General features: G+C 39.1%; 3 protein-coding genes across 10 annotated transcripts in view; all 3 read right to left on the bottom strand.

Annotated features, from left to right (window-relative positions):
* Positions 1 to 88: 88 nt before the first annotated feature.
* The window catches only part of LOC144633852 (D-aminoacyl-tRNA deacylase 2-like), a 35,767-nt gene continuing 14,509 nt past the window's right edge, over positions 89 to 21,346 (bottom strand). For 2 of the 8 annotated variants that reach the window (XM_078492742.1, XM_078492746.1), the window contains 2 exons: positions 8,288 to 8,348; positions 7,365 to 7,693 (listed from right to left, as the gene is read on the bottom strand). In XM_078492742.1, coding sequence (XP_078348868.1) covers positions 7,623 to 7,693; positions 8,288 to 8,348 — 132 coding nt within the window. In that variant the 3' untranslated portion in view covers positions 7,365 to 7,622. Of the gene's footprint in view, positions 271 to 619; positions 681 to 7,364; positions 7,694 to 8,287; positions 8,349 to 21,346 lie in introns of those variants that run through there. The other 6 variants (XM_078492748.1, XM_078492744.1, XM_078492743.1 and 3 more) reach the window with 6 other exon arrangements.
* Positions 3,095 to 14,178, bottom strand: LOC144633831 (BTB/POZ domain-containing protein 6-B-like). The gene is made up of 2 exons (XM_078492715.1): positions 13,657 to 14,178; positions 3,095 to 4,584 (listed from the first exon to the last, which is right to left on the bottom strand). Exon 2 carries the CDS (start codon positions 4,505 to 4,507, stop codon positions 3,182 to 3,184), a length of 1,326 nt encoding a protein of 441 aa, XP_078348841.1. The 5' UTR covers positions 4,508 to 4,584; positions 13,657 to 14,178; the 3' UTR covers positions 3,095 to 3,181.
* Positions 11,864 to 13,729, bottom strand: LOC144633829 (BTB/POZ domain-containing protein 6-like). The gene has a single exon (XM_078492714.1). The coding sequence runs from the start codon at positions 13,576 to 13,578 to the stop codon at positions 12,250 to 12,252; it is 1,329 nt and encodes a 442-aa protein (XP_078348840.1). The 5' UTR covers positions 13,579 to 13,729; the 3' UTR covers positions 11,864 to 12,249.

Here is a 21,346-nt window from a genome sequence, read left to right on the forward strand (position 1 = left end):
ATTTTTTTTTTTAACTGGCATCCTAACCCGAAGGTTCTGGAGTGAGTCGTAAGAATGGCATCAGGATAAAACTTGAACAGGCTTTATTTTCATATATTACATCACTGTGGAAGAAAACAACTCGAGGAAAAGATGAAATAGTAATGTTATGTTAACAAAAAGATACCAAATATTTTCTGAGAAATGGCGCAACTTTAAGTTAAAAGTCAAACACGTGTGTAAATGGTCCATTTGTTTCAACGCTCAGCACTTGTCTGTTTCCATACGTGCCTGAAAATAAACATATAAATAAGTGAACAAACAAACAAACAAACAAACAAAAATAAACAGACAGGATGAGTAGAACACTCAACATCGATGTTTGACCGCTGGAATGAATCGATCCCGTTCTCACCACAATCTTATGTGGTCGTCTGCCAAAATTCTCTTCTTATATCGCAGAAATAAAATGGGTCGCATTCCTGTCGGGGACTCAGACTTTTTGTCCCAAACTCGTTATCATTTATTCACGTACCGAGCTTAAAATGTACCATCTTTCTTTATTTCAAAAAAATTATAAGCGCAGTATCCTAAACAACAGATGCTCGTGGTAAAGTTTGCAGCCATAACTGTATCTTACCATGTTTGACTCTTTTGGGAGGGGCATCTGATAAACCCGCCGAGTTAGCATGGACTGCTTCCTAGGAACAGAATCACAAAAACAATTTGAGTAACCCTACTGAATCTGTGTCACATTTCTTAATAGAAAACAGTTATACCAGTGACCTTTAACTTGACTTCAGCCGACTTAATTAACTTATAGAAATTTTCCTTTTGGCTACTACAAAAGCCTCAGGCCGATATAAGTTTCACTGTTTCGCGGGACTACCGGTGTAGGAAAAAAGACCCTGGGTGGGTACAACAGACCAGACAGGACTGAGTCAGTTTTAGAGGACATGGAATGAAACTTATGTCGTGACGATACTACTCTGATAAAGTTGAGCCGTGTTGGTTTAGCACCAAAGAAAAACTCGGAGTCTTAAAAAAGTTTTTTTTATACCAGTCTCATGTAAACAGTTGTGGGAAGCGTGGTGGCCTAATGGTTAGTGCACCGGACTCCGGATCGAGCGGTCCGGGTTCGAGCCCTGGTCGGGGTTTACTGTGTTGTGTTCTTGGGCAAGACACTTTTCACTTCATACTGCTTCTCTCCACCCAGGTGTATAAATGGGTACCAGCGACATAATGCTGAGAGGGTGCCCTGCGATGGACTAGTATTCAATTCAAGGGGGAGTAGAAATATTCTTAGCCGCTTAATGCTACAGAAATCGGGATAAGCTTCCCCTCATGTAAACAGTAGCTTTCAGCTACAAGATTTTGTATTAAGTCCGGTATATATGAATAAGTCAGACTAGTCTGACTCGTACTGATCGGTTTATTTATTTATTTATTTATTTATTTATTTATTTATTTATTACATTTATTTTATTTATGGATGGGCATGGATGGGCATGGATAGGCAAAATTTAAGAAGATTAAAATGGATTGTGTTTGTTTACACTTGAAAAACGTCAGCCCGATTTTTTTTAACGGTTTATCACAATTTGTGTGAAAGTGTCATTTACATGCTCGAAAATCATCCTTGTTTGTTATGTGGCCGTGATGTTACCAATAAATGACTTTAAAGTATAAAGATCTAAATTAAAGAAAATAAATAGAATGACCTGAAATACTGTGACCTAGCCCCTTTAAACTTAATATGTTTAACTGGAAACGATTAAAAAATACCATAAACCTCTTACTATATTAGAAGACACGTGCGAGGCGTGAAAACGCGTCAACAAGCGTCTGTGCAACGCAAACAATTTACGCAAAGCGTTCACAACATCCGTAACGTGCGCGAACGGGCTACAACTGAACATGCGCAAGAGTTTGGGGAATTACAATTTGTGCGTGTGCACGAAGGTTCTAAAACGTGCGCGAAGGGTGTAAAACGTGCCCAAAAAGTCTACGGGGTGCGAGGGATCTACAAAGTGTGCGAAGGACCAACGACGTGCCCACGGCCGCACGCAAAGGGTCTATTGTACGTACACGGAAGATCAACAACACGCGCGCATGGTCTACAACGCACCCACGAAGTGCACAAGGCCTTGGACTTGCGAGAAGGGACAACAACGCGCGTGAAGGGTCTAAAACGTGCAAAACTTTACTCTTACTTAAAAAAAGTAAAGTAAATTTATTTCAAGTCAAGTTAAGCGAAGTAAAGTGAAGTGAAATTACGTGAAGCAAAGTAAGGCAAGAAGAAAATAGAAGACGTCTACACGCGCAGGCAAGAAGATTGCAAGCACTATTTTAACATTTCGATCGCAAGCTACTGTAGTCAATGTCCCCCTCTTAATTTCTTGCTAACTGCACGTTTTTAATTTTGTTTCAGGAAGTTTGGACTCAAGAAAAGTTAAAATGCAGATGAAAAGTTTGCACACTGGGAAGGACATTTGGTCTGACTTGAATCAAAGTATGCTTCAGTCCACAGGAACATGACCACCTTATTTCAGCAGAGTCTGGTTTTCCTGCGCAAAGTACTGGGAAAGAAGATACACGGGCGATCGAATATCTTAGCAGAGAGACGAGCTTAACTGGAATACAGACTTTCAAATCGATCAATAAAAGTTCTAATCCAGCATACCCGTGAATATTATTTTAGTTTATTAATTTTTATAAACCTACTTCACAAGATTACTTACACTTGTATGTAATTTGTTTCATATTATTTAAATTACAAAACTAAGTAGGGCTTGCTCGCATATTCATAGCTTAGTTTGTATAGCCTTGCTTGTTGAAAACCTATTTCCAATGCCTTAATTGCTTTTATTGTTTTCTACATTAAACCTCGGGCTGACATACAATTAGGGTTATTTTAATGTTTTCTTAAACTATACCAGTTTCTATTCTACTGTCGTCTTTATCTCATATTTGCTACACTTTCAGTGTAATACACATATACCTTTCACAAGCAATAGGAGTGTATCTAAATTTTTTTTAGGATTTTTGGGGCCCGACCTCGTGTCATCATTGAGTAGGAAGGTCCCTGCGAGCGAAGTTTTTTTTATACAAGTAGTACAAACTGTACTTCAAGAACTCGTGAACATTAAACTTTATACGTACAGGCCAGGCAACTTTCTACTGAGACCTACGAAGGAAGGCTCTAGCCGATAACAAAAGAAGGAAACTGGCCTCTTATGTCAGTGGTTCCGTTAGCTTCGCCGCGTGAAGTACGGAAAGTGAATCGTACTCCTTTTGACTCCACAGTTGTTTGTCCTCCTTCTCCATACCATGACTTGGGGCCCGTGATAAGCGACAATAACTTATACTCCTTATTTTTCTCCAGACAGACTGGACGATTGAACTGTACATTAAAGCCGTAATAAGAATAAGTCTCGTCTTTTTCTGAGGCGTAGGATCCTGTTTGTTTCGCCAAAGAGGAGCCATCTGTGGCATCCTTAACTTCAGTGGAAACCTTGTACTCGCCACCCTGAGAACCAAAATGCTGAATTCCAAATAACTTGATGGGCTTGTCGACAGTGAAATTAATGCAGTCATTATTAATACCCGAGTAGTTCCAACAGCTATTTGGCGGAAAAACGTTCTTATTAAATCTGTGGCATCCATGTACAGGTAATCCAAATCTTGAGGCTTCTGAGAATGGCAAAGGAGATGTTAAAACATGGTTGTAGTGTTTCATCATATCACCAACCTCTTCCAAAGTAAGAATGCGAGAATCAAATACAACCGAGACAAATTCCTTCTCCGACATCAGTGGGAACCTTATCGCTTTAACGATCTCCTCTCCCAAAAGTCGCCTTTTCGCATCTCCATCAGGAGTTATTCCTTGCCTTTCACTTTCTTTTGTGGCCCAGCGATCAACAGCTATAAACAGTTCCACTTCTTTCACGTTCAACCCTTCTCTCTTCACAACAGACTCGACAAGGGATCGCTCAAGTGTAACAAATTCATCTGACGTCACAGCTTCTTCTGACTGCTTCTCAATCACTTCCCAGCATCGATCTTCCAAATCTTTATTTTCAAATTTCTGAGCGTGCGGCAGAATGCAGAATACGTTTGATGCTTTCAAATTGCTTCGCAGATATTCGGTACATCTCCCAGCGAGTGAAGGCACCATATATTTGTTCGCCAAGTACAGCACTTGCATCACATTACTTCCGGTTAAATTCACTTCGTCGCTGTACAAGAAACGAAACAACTCCAACAGACTCTCGTAGTCACAGTCAGGCAGTTCAATAGAGTCTGTAGTCTCCGCCATTTGACCATAGAACATGGCAAAGAACACAGGACTGCTGATCGCAAGCACAAACTTGTGAGCTGGGATCACCTTCTTACTTCCACTTTCGCCAGTCGACACTGGAACAACAAATTTCACATCGCTCAATAACTCGTTGTTGAAAATAAACGTGGTTCTCTCGACAACAGTTGATCGTTTCGTCTGCCAATTCTCTTCAGCAACAGCCATCATCCTTGCTATCTTGGTCTTTTCGCAGTTTTATTCGATACAGCAATGTTTCGATCGAAGGGGCTTTTCTTCAGTCGACACTCTTGTCTCATCCAAAACGAAAGAGGAAGTGCTAGCGCAACCGCTGAACAAGTTACCGGCCAACATGTCACACAACTGCACAGCGGTCAAACGTAGCGCGCGTGCGCAGTTCCTGTTTAATTGCCGCCAAAATTTTCCATACAAAGTCTTATCGGGGGTGGAAAAGGAATTATTGAAACTGACTTATTCATTATTCCTGCACATTTTTCTCGACAAATTCATTATTCGTTTTTAAATTTTTCTTGTTATTCATTATTCCCTATTGCCTAAATTAAGTGACCGTTCATTTCTTATGGGGTGGGGGGGGGGGGTGGGATTTGATCAACAGTGCGTGAAAAATATAATGGCCCTCCCTCGTCATCAGATATTTTTACCCTGACCCCCTTCAAAATCCTAAACTTTTTATACGACCCCTCCCCCCCCCCCCCGAAAAAAATAGCAAGTAAAACGTATCAAGATAAATTTCGAATATCAGACAATTGATTGTTACTGTGTCGACTGGGGGGGGTCCGGGGGTATACTTTCCGGGAAAATTTTCATTTTTCTAACCCCGGAAGCGCTATTTTAGGCATTCTGGTAGAAGTTTTGCACTATTTTAGATACTAACGTACAACATTTATAGGTAATTATTTTGAGTGTCCCCCCTCACACATCCCCTTGAAGCCATATTTTTTTGGCCTGCCCCCCACCACCCCATAAACAATGAACGGTCCTAAAAGTATCGGGGTTGAAGATCACTTTTTATATCAATGGTCAAACATCCCAAGTGTAGACGAATTTACATTGTTGACAGATGAACAATCAAACAGAACAAAGGACGAACCAATCAGGCGAAAATCCACAGGAAAAAAAATTGGTATTTGATTGAATGCAGATCACCCTCAGTAATGTGACTGATTACAGATAGATATGGACTCATGAACCATTCCTACGGATAATTCACAATTCAGATATCAGGATCAGATAAGAAGATAATGTTTGCGCACGACGACCTAACCACTATTCATTATTCCTTTACTGGAAATGACTTATTCATTATTCCAAGCATTGAAACCTCAAATATTCCTTATTCATTTAATTCTGTTTTAGCCCGTTATTCATTATTCATTATACCCCTTCCACCCAATTTTTCGAAAACTTTCGCTTTAATGCCAAAAGTTAACGCCGTCCCTGGAAAGTTAAGGTTTATACGCCGCTTATGGATTGGAAATTTGATAATTCATCTCCACAAAGTGTCCCAGCTTGAACTATTCTTTCACCGTACTATTTCTTTAACAATTTCTTGCAAAAGTTTGCCCACTTTCGAGTCAAAAGTTCGAGGCGGCAAAGACGGATGTGACGTCAATTTTTGCGTTTGACCGCTGTGAATCACACAACGGCGTGACCTTCACAGCGGTCAAACGCAGCGCGCGTGCGCAGTTCCTGTGTAATTCCCGCCAAAATTTTCCATACAAAGTCATTCTCGTTCCCAGAGCCCGCGTTCCCCTGGACCAGCGGTCGGGAAACTCCAGGGGAACGCGGGCTCTGGGAACGAGAATGATACAAAGTCTAAAATTTTCCGAAAACTTTCGCTTTAAACGCCGTCCCTGGAAAGTTAAGGTTTATACGCCGCTTATGGATTGCAAATTTGACAATTCATCTTCACTGAGTGTCCCAGCTTGAACTGTTCTTTCAACGTACTATTTCTTTAACAATTTCTTACAAAAGTTTGCCCACTTTCAAGTCGAAAGTTCGAGGCGGCGAAGACCGGATGTGACATCAACTTTTGCGTTTGACCGCTGTGTGGGCGTGACCCGTTTCATTGGGAAATGCCCTATTTTTGTGACCAACAGCAAAATACAACAAATTATGTGCCAGTAAAAAAAATCTTCACGGTTGTGAGAGGGTCTGAATGGGGGTACCTAGATAGCACTAAACACTTATTTTTTTCTTGGCTCTGTAACATGAAACAGTTTAATTTTTTTGGCATTTTAACACTAACAGTAAAAAAGTCACTGTAACAGTAAATTTTATCCAGAAAAAAAAAAACGGCTTCAAAAAAGCCAATATTATTTTATTTAGTATATGAAGAATATTCCCAAATACTGCCGAAGATTTCCGGTGAGAAGTCCGAAAATTTTCTCTGAATTCATAAGTGATTTTATCCGATTTTTGAATATCAGATAAGAATTTACAATGCTAAATTTGAAATGAAAAAAAAAAACCCTCCAAACACTTAACAGTATTTTCTCTGAAATCAGTAAGTACTCAAAAATTAAATTGGCCAATGGAACAGCAAACACTAAAAATTATGGGCAAATAATACTTAACACTAAACCCCATTTAGACCCTCTTGTCAGATAGTTCTTGTCTCTTAACGCTTACTTTTTGCACTCAACCCCAACAAGTACCATTTTGACAAAACATCTTTTTTAAAAGTATGCGTGAATAATTTCCAATTCTTATCATCCAATCAGAAAACAGTGAGGGTACCGTGACGTCAACATGTTGCTAAGCAAATTCTTTGGCGAAAACCGCGGGCGCGGACAACTCTTGAAGACTGGATCTTGCATCAGTACATTACTGGTACTTATTCTTCTAACGAAATAAGAACACGAGATTGACACGAGACGGTTAGATTTTACAAACTTATACAGGAATCCTTTGATTTAGACAAGACAAAATATTAGTGAGTTTGCGAAAAATGATCAAAATTGTTTTTATGTCCGACATATAATTACCATAGATTTCGAGTTATAAGCCCTGGGTATGAGTTTGTTGTTGTCTGCAGCTTGTAGTGTTTTTCTCTTTCTGAATGGCGATTATTTAGTTTGCTTTTACAACAACTGGCATCTTACATCAAAGTCTGAAGTGAGTCGTAAGAATGGGTGCTAAGTTGTTACAGTTCATCTACATTAGACTTTAACTTAGGAATCTGCTTTATTTTTGTATATTACATCACTGTGGAAGAAAACAACTCGAGGAAAAGATGAAATAGTAATGTTATGTTTTTTTATAGAAAGATACCGGATAGCTTCAGAAATGGCGTTTATTTAAGTTAAAAGTCAAACACGTGTGTGAATGGTCCATTTGTTTCAACACTTAGCACTTGTCTGTTTCCATACGTGCCTGAAAATAAACATATAAATAAGTGAACAAAAAAAAATAGAGTGAAGAAGGGTATAACACTCAATTTAAGTGCATCGACTCCTTACTTCAATCTAAAATGCTGGTCTGCCAGACCTGGAATAACAGCGGTCAGTTTAATGCAGCCAACGTAAGTCGAACATACAAGGTGTTTGAATGCCAGGGAGAATTGTTCTGTTTCACGCGTATGGATCTGTAGCCAAGGAAAAGCTATTGTTGTATGTGACATCGGCTGCACATATGCACCGCTGCAGTAGCTACTTTTGTCTGAAAGCGATTTTCACTAGAGTGTCGAAAGTAATTCGCATTTGCTTTGGTTTTCCATTACTACACTTGGTGAGTGGTTAAAAAAAACCTCGCACCACTTTCTCAACCAATAAGAAATGAAACCCGCGTAACGTTTATGATTGGTTCACTGGAATGCCTGTGTCCTGTGTGATTGGCCAGAGTTTTGGTTTTACAACAATCAATCAAAAATCGCTATACATTTGGTTTTAGCAGTTTTTAAGCCTTTAAAGGGGAAAAAACAGCAGGTACTCGTGGTTGTTAGTCATTGCATAACTGAGAGTAACTCACCGTGTTTGACATGTTTAGGAGGGGAATCTGATAAACCTGCCGAGTTAGCATGGACTGCTTCCTAAAAAAGTTTTACAGAGGAAAACTGTACTGAATCTATGCCACAAAGGTAAGGTAACTGAACTGGTAATTAAGGAAAGTTGAGGTGAGACAAGGCGAGGGAAGGGAAGGGAAGAGAAGGGAAGAGAAGGCGAGGGAATAGGAGACGTCTGAGCGCAGGCTAGATCGCAAGTTACTGTGATCACAGGCCCCTCTTAATCTCTTGCTATCTCTGCGTCTTTTTTAAATTTTATTCCAGGAAAGAAGTTTAGGCTCAAGGAAAGTTGAAATACTACTGACAAAAAGTTTGGAAACTGGGAAGGACATTTGGTCTGACTTAAATTAAAGTTTGCTTCAGTCTACAGGAACTTGACCACTTTATTTCAGCAGAGTCTGGTTTTCCTGCGCGAAATACTCGGAAAGAAGATGCACGGGCGCCTACTATCTCAGCAGAGAGACGCGAGCTAAACCGGAATACAGACTTTCTTATTGATCAATGAGTAAGAGTTCTAATCCAGCATACAAGTGAATATTATTTTAGCTTATTAATTTTATAAACCTACTTGACAAGGTTAGTAACACCTATATGCAATTTGTCTCATATTACATCAATTACACAGGCAATTTATGCGTACTCGAAGGGCGAACTAAAAACCATAGAAAACGCATCCTTTGGTAGAACAAAATATTTATTTTTGGTTAAAGAAAGTATGTTTCGCTTTGCTGAACGCCTTTACATCAACAAAATTATAGTGTCTTGCTCCTGAGCTACAAAAACAACCACGACTCGAAGATCGTTTGGGGTTAACTCGTTTTCTGAATTTCGATAAATTGCTAACTGAAAATTGTTTGGGAATATTTTTGGAAAGTGAGCGATACAACAATTGAAAACACATTATTTTCATTTGCCATTCTTTTTAACTTGTAACGTTTTGACAGTCGCAGAAGTCTTAAATAGTGTTTTCAACCGTCTGTTGAAATTTAAAGTTTGTAGGCAAGTGAAAAGGCAACCCGTCGCCGGTTTCCATAGACGAGCTCACAAAACAAACATGAGGAACTTTCGTATTTTAACGAGAGAGTTATGAACATAAGTACCTTAAACGTTCACATGGAAAGTATGTCCTTATTAAGTTTCGTCGTATTTAATTACTGAACAACACATAGAAAATTTATAATTTATCTATTTGCGGCGCCGGCAGCAAGACAAGAAATAAACTAGCTGCACACTTTGAAGTATATTCGAAAAGCATGAATGAAATCATGATTGTTCAGTGAATTTAACTCGTATTTTCATTTATATATAAACAAGTACATTACCTTAAAGTTCTCAGATTAACTTCTCGAAAAAAAGCTCCAATTTCCGAATCCGAGAAGCAGAGCATTAGGCTTGCATTTCTATTAAAATGCGGTTCTCGAACTTTGAGTTCAGGTCTAGAAATAATGCTTTCACCGCTCTGCACGCAAATGGTCTACAAAGACACCCTTTAGAACCACAGAAATAGTCACTAAAGTCTTTCTTTTTCTTGTCTAGCCGTCCTGTCCTTACACTTCGAAAAAGGGCTTGATCATGAAGCAGAAAGTTGTTGTCACATGAACCAATTAAACTGGTGTACCTTGTATATAGTCGTCGTGCTCGATTTTGACCGCTCTGGACAGGGACAGCCGGAAATTTTCCACAATAGCAATAAACCTGTGCCAAGATGTAAAAAGACATCTTCAATATGTAATAGCTGTCTTTTTCTCTTGACTTCCATTCATTTAAAGTGTTTTTACATTTTGAGTCGAGGCAGTCAGTTTCTTTTTCGCTCGCTGCCATCTCCACTCTGATCTGACTACAAAACACAACACATTCTACTGGATGCTCCGATTTTTTTTAGCGACTTCAATGCTGTCATCATCGACAGAAGAGGAGACCAGTGATTCGAATCCGGTAGGTTAAAACCCTCACTAAATGCACGTTTTGATAAACAACAAGTTGAACAGTAAGAAATTTCGTGATGCCGTGCGCTTGTTTTCAGCAGTTCGGCTCTTCTTGCTCAACTTCAAAAATCTGTTCAACCAATCAAAGGCGCGCTGTAAAAAATACTTTTACGCTATTGGTTACTAGTTCACGGCAAAAGCCGTCTACGTCATTTTCTCGCGAGCCTCTTGCGCGAGGCTTGTTCTAAAAATAGCCTACACGCGAATCTGATAGCACAACATCCATTACCAGAGATGTAGACTTCTGGATTATAGCGGAGCTCCTAAGCGTAGCACCACAACCATGAAAGAAGGAACACTATCGAAATGAGTTTTCATGGTAAACATGGATAGCGGCATGGTTCGCGGGCGCGTACGGCGTACATACGTACGTACGGAGTCGCGCAACATGGCGGCCATACGGTGACGGTGAAGAGTGAAGCAAGAAGGCCGTATAAAGGCGGCCTTTAAAATTTAAAGAGGTTTGAAAAGAAAAACAAGAAGCAATGAAACAAAATGTGGCTGAAAATTACGTGTAGAAAGTAATCGACTGCCAGAAAAGTGGACATTGAGAGCCATAATCGATCGATGACTTTCGTGTCTATCTGTAAAGCCAGCATCGTACATGAAGGAGCATTCGAAAGCTAAATCGGGTTGATATAATAAACAAACCATTTCATTACTACGGGGGACGCTACGGGGTAAACTTGACCCTCTGGGATTTGAACTCACGACCTCCCGAGCCGCAGACTGGCACCTTACCGATTGAGCTAATCCGACAGACTCTGTAATGCACGTTGAATATATCCTGTATCAATGTAATAGATATTGTGGAGTCTACTAAACTGCTGCGAAACTATAACAGGATCGCGAAACTATTTTCTATTGCTAGAAAGCAGATAATTTACTGTACTCTAAAGTAATTTTTCGTGCCATGAGTAATGATTTTGCCCCGCTTTAAGATTATTATTTTTTGTCGTACTGCTGACATTCAGTTTAACCGTGAGCTATTTAAATTTGTCTTGCACCTATAAACCACCATAAACATTAGTACTTTGGCCGCTTATTCACTAGAATGAAAACATTGTAAGCTCCAGTGAAAATTAAATAAATGGGGAGCTCCGCTTTTAGGCGTGCCTAAATCTATATATTGTACTTCTGATTACAATACTAAGTAGGGCTTGCTGTTGGCTGCTTGCTTACGGATTCATAGCTTAGATAGTTGGGCATTGCTTGTTGAAACCCTTTTTTGAACGCCTTACGCCCAATAAAATGTTTCGTTTCCCATCGCCCGACCGACCCATTTTTTTCGAAAAGTAAAAAAAAAAAAAAAAAAAATCCATATTCACTAGTCAAAGAAGCAAGTACTTCAATTTACAAGCACACGATCTTGTTTATGATCTCTTTGTCTTTAATAAACATCGATACTACGTTATTTAAAGACTCTTAAGGAATAACGAACGAAAAGACCACGTTTTCGAGTTGACTTTGTAATCAGGCTTTCTTACTTAGCAGCCCGGCCTTTTCAAGTGTTCATTCTTTTTTATTTTTTTTTTACCCGACCGACCGACCCACCATCACAAGAGACGGGGCGATGGGAAACGAAACATTTTATTGGGATGGCCTTAACTGCCTTTATTGTATTCTACTCTAACTTCGGACTGAAATACAGTTATGGTTTTCTAAACATTGTTTTCTTAAATTATACTAGTTCTATCCCAGTCATCGTAAGCTTGTATTTGCTACATTTACAGTGTAATTACAAGTAATGGAAGCGTGAAAGGTTTATAGGATTTTAGGGACCCAACCTCATTCCAGGATTGGTAGAAAGGTCCCCCCGATTGAAGTTACGTTCTTACAAGCAGTACTCCAAGAACCGTCGTGAACAGAAAACTCTATATGTACAACTGCCAGATCGGGCCACTCTCTAACACCTATAAAGACCGGCCCTACAATGGAAAGCTCTAGCCGATAAAGAAAAGAGCAGGAAACTGGCCTCTAGTTTCAGTGGTTCCGTTAGCTGTGCCGCCCGAAGTACGGAAGGTAAATCGCACTCCTTGTGACTCCACCGTTTTTTGTCCTCCTTCTCCATACCATGACTTGGGGCCCGTGATAAGTGACATTAACTTATACTCCTTATTTTTCTCCAGATAGACTGGACGACCAAACCGTACATCAAAGCCGTAATAAGAATCAGTCTCGTCCTTTACTGAGGCATAGGATCCTGACTGCTTCACCAGAGAAGAGCCATCTGCGGCATCTTGAACTTCCGTGGAAACCTTGTACTGCCCACCTTCAGAGCCAAAATGTTGAACTCCAAATAACTTGATGGGCTTGGCGACTGTAAAATTAATGCAGTCATTATAACCGGAGTAGTTCCAACCCTGAGAGTCTTTTGGCGGAGAAACAATCTTATTAAATCTGTGGCATCGATGTGTAGGTAATCCAGATCTTGAGGCTTGTAAGAATGGCAAAGGAAATGTTAAAACACCGTTGAAGTGTTTCATCATAAAGCCGATCTCATTAAAGGTAAGAATGTAAGAATCAAATACAGAAGAGACAAACTCCTTCTGTGACATCAATGGAAACCTTATCGCTTTTACGATCTCCTCTCCCAGAATTCGTCTCTTTGCTTCTTCATCATGAGCGGTCCCTTGCCTTTCACTTTCTTTTATGGCCCAGCGTTCTACGGCTTTAAACAGTTCCACTTCCTTTACGTTCAACCGTTCTCTCTTCACAACAGACTCGACAAGGGATCGCTCAAGTGTGACAAATTCATCTGACGTCACAGCTTCTTCTGTCTGCTTCTCAATCACTTCCCAGCATCGATCTTCCAAATCTTTATCTTCAAATTTCTGAGCGTGCGGCAGAATGCAGAACACGTTTGATGCTTTCAAATTGCTTCGCAGATATTCGGTACATTTCCCAGCGAGTGAAGGCATCATATATTTGTTCGCCAAGTACAGCACTTGCATCACATTACTTCCGCTTAAACTCACTTGGTCGCTGTACAAGAAACGAAACAACTCCAACAGACTCTCGTAGTCACAGTCAGGCAGTTCAATAGAGTCTGTAGTCTCCGCCATTTGACCATAGAACATGGCAAAGAACACAGGACTACTGATTGCAAGCACAAACTTGTGAGCTGGGATCACCTTCTTACTTTCACTTTCGCCAGTAGACACTGGAACAACAAATTTCACATCGCTCAATATCTCGTTGTTGAATATGAAGGTCATTCTCTCGACGACAGTTGATCGTTTCGTCTGCCAGTTCTCTTCCACAATAGCCATAATCCTTGCTATTTTGGTCTCTTCGCAGTTTTATTCGATACAGAAATGTTTCGATCGAAGGATCTTTTCAGTCGACACTCTTGTCTCATCGAAAACGAAAGAGGAAGTACTAGCGCAACCGCTCAACAAGTGACCGGCCAACATGTCACACAACGGCGTGACCCGTTTCATTGGGAAATGCCCTATTTTTGTGACCAACAGCAAAAGACAACAAACTAAATGATGTGCCAGTAAAAAAATCTTCACGGTTGTTAGAGGGTCTGAATGGGGGTACCTAGATAGCACTAAACACTTATTTTTTCTTGGCTCTGTAACATGAAACAGTTAAATTTTAGGCATTTTAACACTAACAGTAAAAAAGTCACTGTAACAGTAAATTTTATCCAGAAAAGAAAAAAAAAACGGCTTCAAAAAAGCCAATATTATTTTATTCCCAAATACTGCCGAAGATTTCCGAAGACTACCGAAGATTTCCGGTGAGAAGTCCGAACATTTTCTCTGAGTTCATAAGTTATTATATCCGATTTTTGAATATCGGATAAGAATTTACAATGCTAAATTTTTTCATGAAAAACCCTCCAAACACTAAACAGTATTTTTTCTGAAGATGAAGATAGTTGGTCTGGACAGATAATCCGTCTGTTTTCCCGTATTTATACACAGACGAATTATCGGACGAACTAAAAAATGCTCGCCTAATTAAAATGCAAGTTCATCCAGACGGATCATCCGTCTCTAGTATAAATCGGGCCATTGTTGAAGCCTCAAATGTAATAAATGTCCCTAAATGTAATAAAGGTCCTAAGTGTAATAACGTTTGGTCCTAAATGTAATAAAGGTCCTAAGTGTAATAAATTTTGGTCCTAAATGTAATAAAGGTCTTAAGTGTAATAACTTTTGGTCCTAAATGTAATAAAGGTCCTAAGTGTAATAATTTTTTGTCCTAAATGTAATAAATCGAAATAAAGGCGCTAAGTGTAACAACTTTCGGCCCTAAATAAAATAAAGGTCTTCAGTGTAATAATAAGGTTCGGCTAAACATGAAATCATGCACGGTGCTTTTCTATTTTATTTTGCATGTCTTATTGGACATGGGCCAACGGAAACAGACGCTTATAGGTAACAACAGAAGTAGTTTACTCAAAATCCTCAATAGTGCAGAATGAAGTATTGTGATGGTTGTTTTAGTCCAGCCATATGGTGCAAAAAAATACTGGAATTGTGCACTTCGGGGTAAAAGCACCAAATTTGGCATGGGGATGGGCACAATCTGAGTCAGATGCATGTAAGCCTCAGTGGACCACATCACCTGAAGCATCAACAGTATGCCAGGGTGCTGGTGATATGAGGGTGCAAACCTGAGTTAGGTTGCAGAACATTGTTCAAGACTGGCATGTCTTGGACTGCGCTTCGTACATGCTGTGGGGAATGCGAGGGAGAGGATTAAGTTTGCTTACTTTACAAAGTAAAAAAAAACATGATATGTACTCCCCCACCCCTCCCCTGCCAGATGACATATCTCAGGACATCGTGCACTGTTAGTATGGCAAATTCAGCTCAACTCTTCGCCTTTTCGGTAAATTACAGCAATTTGTTTCAATATTGCAACTACCCCCCCCCCTAAGTACAAAAACCTCCCCCCTTGATGGGGACAATACGTAATATTGTTCAGCAACTTGAACAGTAATAGTCCAGGCATTTTATCGCATAAAATAGGTCAACCTGATACTAATTGCAACAGAAGGTTTTTTAACGGCTTTTGATCCAGAAACATGTCCTCTATAACATATCAAAAGTCTCTGAAAATCTGAGCAGGGGAAGGTGACTAAAAACGGGTTTTTTTAGAACCCTGTATCGTCCCTGTATAATGCAGCATGGAAACGAGGCTACTGTACTATCTGCTGTGTTGCTCGAGTTTAATGCTACGTTTGGCATGGGCTAGCAGGGAAAGAAATATGTTTGTGTGTTTTCCTGATAGTTAACTCCAATTACATGTAGATTAGATCAGATAATTGCTTTAAGAAGATGATTAATTCTATAAAAATACACAAATCGACACAAAGCTTGTAGAAAGCGTCTGCGCTGTTGCTTATCTGTTTGAGGTATTTAGCGAAGGAATTTGTTTTCCGCTAGCAAAGTTAAAACATAAAAAAAGAAGTTTTTAAGCTAAAATAAACATGGATGTCATGTGCTAAGGTTATGCAGTTCAAAAAAAATCATTGTGGCCTGTGTAGTGAATCCCAAATTGAGTTTCAACTCAGTGCACGAAAACTGATATTGTATTTATCGCTTCGCGCTTCGTGCGTTATCTTTTTCTCATAACTTAGAAATCTCTAGATCTGAATTAAAACTTTTCTAAAATGAAAATTTATCCGAACAATAAATTCGTGTTGAGCACAAAACATTTTGCCTAAAATTCATTTTCACTGAAGACTTTATCAAAAACGTTATCAAAAACTCACGAAAGCCAATTTAAGTCACATTTACGCAATCAACCTAGACGTTTCCACAAAGCTGTTATTAGAATTGAGATTTGTTTTGAGCAAAAAGCGTTGTTGATACATCTATCGTTGCCTTGTTGTCTTTTACGCGTTCCCATCTGCCTGTAATTTCAGAAAACAAGATACTCAACTATGTATGACACAGAAAAGTGTGTTATTTGTAAAACAAAAAAAAAAATTGACGGCGCGGGCGAGGTCGTAACGCTAAGAGAAAAGAGAAGCGCGGGAATTAATCGGGCGAGCACAGAGCGAAATGATTCTATTACTACGGTTCCTGTGCAGCAGGTTCATCAGAACTGCCGGCGAGAATATTGTCTGCCAAGTAACATCAAGCGAGCCAAGAAAATTCTTACTTCTGAAACAACTAGAGTAATCGTCGCTCTCTAACTCGCCAAGTAGAACAATATTTCATTCAAAACTGACTGTTTCTTTTGTGATACCAAAGTTGAGTTCGGGAAACAGAGAAAAAGACTGGTGGAAGCGTTCAGGGTTACAACAATTGAAACGAAAGGCACGATATTAAAAATTTGTTCAGAGAGAGGGGACGAGTGGTCTGACACGATAAGAGCTAGGCTTCTAAATGTCATGATTTGCCTGCTGTTGACGCGGTTTACCACCAGACCTGCAGTGTAAACTTCCGCACAAAGAGGAACTCAAGTTTATGAAGTGGATGAGCAACTGGCTGTCAATTGTTTCCTGTTGCGACGGACCTGCAGCCTGCGCCAGACTCGCTTTTACAGGTGCATCTGCCGTAAGAATGGTATGCAGTGCTCTCCAGCATGCGACCAGTGCAAAGGGTCCGCGTGCACTAACTTTACCAACGCTCTGGAATACGAAAGTGAAGATTCGGAAGACTTCCTTGAATAGCATGCTTGAAGATAAGTGATAAACGTGTCTTGACCAATGTAAGAGGGTCTGAATGGGGTTAATCGACTAGCGACAAAGGGCGAAAAATATTACCGACTACCGACAAAACGAGGAAAAAATTACCGATTAGCGACAAATAAATTCTAACCGACAACCGACATGGTCCGATGTTATACGGACGTTTGTATTCAGAAAGAACAGCATTTTGAATTTATGTCTAGCTTAGGAAATGTCTAGTTCAGAAGTAACCACACCAATTCAAAATTTAGTCAATTATAAAGTTTCCTGTCACTTTTTCGAGCAGCAGCGGAGGTTCATTTGTAGAACAGTGGCTGGTTATCGAGTCCACAAGGCGTCCCGCTGTTGTATTTTCATTGCGCGTTGGTTATTCATGTGGTGACAGGCCATGATTGTTTAAGTGCCTATGAAATGAAAATCAAGTTGAACTCATATGAAAGGCCTTTCAAAATGAAGAAAGATGGTGTTTTCATTTTTCTGATATCTTCTCTCGTTCCAGAGATATTAACGATTTTGTATTATGCAAATTAGATAACTGATGACGTCATAAGTTTGACAGAAATTGGTGTAAAAACACAAAATCAGTAATATCTCTGTAAATACTAAAGCAAAGTAATTGAAACTTGGCACCAGTATTGTACCCTAAGAAATACACCACACGGTACATATAATTATGTTGCTATGGCAACACTTTTGGTCCCAGTCTATTTCTTCTTTGAATAAAATATCATGATTTATGGCTTTACAGTGAGAAGTAAATGGTGTCATTCCAAACATACGTAATGTGCTCATTGCGCTAGGCACCCAAATGACCCTAAAGATTGGGGATAAGGTTTGGAATGGATCAAAACCCGGGATTGCTATATCCACATGAAAGAGATCTGGAACCGAGATTGTTGCCATAGCAACATCAACATATGCATCATGTGGTGTATTTCTTGGAGTACAATACTGGTGCCAAGTTTCAATTATTTTGCTTAAGTATTTACAGAGATATTACTAATTTTGTGTTTTTACACCAATTTCTGTCAAACTTATGACGTCATCAGTTATCTAATTTGCATAATACAAAATCGTTAATATCTCTGGAACGAGAAAAGATATCAGAAAAAGGAAAACACCATCTTTCTTCATTTTGAAAGGCCTTTCATATGAGTTTAACTTGATTTTCATTTCATAGGCACTTTAAAGTGATTGTAAGGCGAGGAGGTTGCCATCGAACGCCATCGTAGCCGGGTTCCGGTGGAAAAAAAAAATCTCATAAAGGTGTTTCCAAGCTAAAAAAAACATCTAACGGAGTTTTTTAGGGCTAAAGGAGCAGGCGCATTAATTTGGCATTGGCAGGTTTTCGCTGAAGTTATTTCGCCTGGCGAAAACGCTTACGGGAAAAATGCGAAAATTTGCAATTGTAACAGATGGGCAGTGGCGGTTTGAGCTTCCAAATTTAATATCGGATGAAAGTAGCAGTGAGCTCAACGGTGTGTGGAACGTTCTATTAGCCGTTTTAGTTTTAGTGTGCAGCGAAGTTAAATGTTTCACATGTAGTTCTATAGTTAAGTATTAAGCTCAAACATTAACGTGGTTAATAACCTGCGATCAGGCTTTCTTTTTTTCGCGGCGGAGGGAAGGAGAAAATCAGGCGTTCATTTTTCCGTTGACCCCTCCGCCGCGAGAAAAATAACGCCTGATCGCAGGTTACGTGGTTAACCTTTGGTTCTACGTCGGTTTTTTATTTGCTGTTTTGTTGAACGGAATGTTTGTATACACCGTCCATTTTCCAGGAAAGCAAAATTGAAAAGAAAAATCCCTTACAAATGGAAGAAGCGAGTAAAAGAGTTTATAAGCATCTTTCTGTTTTATTGGTAAATGAATAACACTGCCTTTACATTTATTCTTTTCTGAGAGCGGTCCAAATTTCAGTTGCGCTCGATGTGTAAGTAATATCTGACGAGCATTTGCTTATGCAAACTGATTTTATCGGTACTAGACGAACACGCTGCTTAGAAAACCTGAGTTAACGAGGTTTAAGTGCAACCAAATAATGAATTATTACAAATTTTCATAAAGTCTAGTGTTTAAAGTCTTAAAACTGCGTAAATTAAATAACAAAAATTAATAATTAACTTGCACTTTTAATGATTAACTTAGATTTACCGACAACCGACAAAGGTCGAAAATTTTAACCGACAACCGACAAAGTAAGGAATTTTTAACCGACTACCGACATGTGGACCCCCCCATTCACACCCTCATGTAAACTTTCGAATAACTTAGCATTTTAAAAATTGCTCTTTTATGGGTCTTTATTTTAAGATTAAGGCCAGGGAAACATTGTATTAAGAGTATGTTCTTAATTTTAAAGAAAAGGCATGATTTATACCAATAAAACAGCCGTAAACAGCAACTTCCTGTTTATAGCCTCGTTTTCATGTTGCAGCAGAAAGCGAGTTAGACGTTGATCGTATTTGGAGGTGTTCCCAAGCTTGAATCTTTAGAGACTTTTAGTATGTTATTGTATAGGCCATTCCTAACTAGTTTACGTTGAGAAAGCTTCTGTTGCAATTAGTAGTAGGTCTGATTACAAAATGCCTGGACTATAAGCAAGTTCTATCACATCTAACAAATTCGGCTCAACTGTACACCTTTTTTCTTGAATTACAGTACTTTCCTCGAAAATTGTAACCACCCCCATCCCAATAAGTACAAAAAATCTCCCCCCCTTGCTGGGGACAACACCCAATATTGTTCAGGAACTTGAACAGTAAGCAAGTTCTATCACATCTTATAAATTCAGCATAACTGTACACCTTTTTCTTGAATTAGAGTACTTTCTTTGAAAATTGTGACCACCCCACCCCCCTTAGTACTAAAAATACCCCCCTTGCTGGGTTAAATACCTAATATTGTTCAGCAACCTGGATAGTAAGTAAGTACTACTACATATAACAAATTCGGCTCAACTGTACACCTTTTTTCTTGAATTACAGTCATTTCTTTGAAAAATGTAACCACCCCACCCCCCTAAGTACAAAATCACCCCCCTGGCTGGGGTCCATAGCTAATATTGTTCAGCAACTTAAATACTATCACCATGCCAAATTTGGTGCTTTTACCCCGAAGTGCACAATTTTTTCACCATATGGCTGGACTATTTGGGCTTGTAGCCCGCTAAAACACTTAGCCCCTTACGCCCTAAGGCTAAAGGTGTAAAGTTTCAATAGTCAATTAATTAATTTATTTATTTATTTAAAATACCAATAATTATTAATTATTCGCGAGCGCGAAACACGAGTGACTGGTGACGAGCGCGAAGCGCGAGGGACCACGCGAAGGAGAAAGAAAGCGCCCATGCCATTTCCCCAAACAAGAGAGAGGCGTCAGGGTACAAGGCAGGTATAAATATGTTTCAGAAAGCAATATTCTCTCCTTGTGGAACAAAACACTTTGTGCTAAATGCATGCGCAGATGAGTCTACTTTATATACTGAGACACTTACAAACGTTGCATGTTTCTTCCTGCGGAGGGATTCCTGTAGACTCTGTGGCACTAACTTAAAACCGCAAAAAAATTAAATGAAACTTGTTTGCAAAGAAGCTGAAGACTATCACGTTTACTGTCTTAACCTCAAATCAAAATCCAGTTTACAGAAAGTTAACATAACAGGGACGTGTTTAGAAAAATTTGGTTTCTTAAGCTTGACGTCGTGTGCTTGTTAATGCTGTAGAATTCTTGTAGACCTGTGCCGCCAGTAAAACTGTAGTTTAATTAAATTGAACTTGGAAGTGTCAGAGCGGTTTAAAAGAAAACAAAAGTCTAGTACGTTTGCACGAAAAGTAAAAGTATCATATTTGTTGCTTCAATAGTCTTTTTAAAATTCGAGTTAACGAAAGTGGTTATAAAGCAGGACGGTTCAAACAATCGAAAACTTCCTAAAAAGTCAGGTAAAAAATTTTACTCTAGTGTCCCGATCGCGTGGATGAACGTTGTCACGTGATTTAGTTGCTTGCTTCATGACAAAATCGAAATAGCATCTTACAGTACTGGAAAGAAAATAATAATAATAATAATAATAATAATAATAATAATAATAATAATAATAATAATAATAATAATAATAATAATAATCATCATCATTTGTATAGCCCCCTTTTTTATACGTTCAAGGGCGCTTGACAATGTGAAAATGAAGCAAGTATAGACTAGTCGGTATTTGCGTAAAGTCATTCTCAGATAAATCAAGGGGCATTTTTTAGTAAAAGTTGGTAACAGTGGTTTTCTTAAGTAATTTTACCTGCTAAAAACGAAAAGGCTTGTTACCAAAAATTTTTTTGCGATCTTCAGTCTCAAAATGACGTCACAAATAAAGACACCTAATATGACGT

The sequence above is a fragment of the Oculina patagonica genome, chromosome 12 (genome assembly GCF_052425735.1).
Source record: "Oculina patagonica isolate OP01 chromosome 12, crgOcupat, whole genome shotgun sequence".
NCBI lineage: Eukaryota > Metazoa > Cnidaria > Anthozoa > Scleractinia > Oculinidae > Oculina > Oculina patagonica.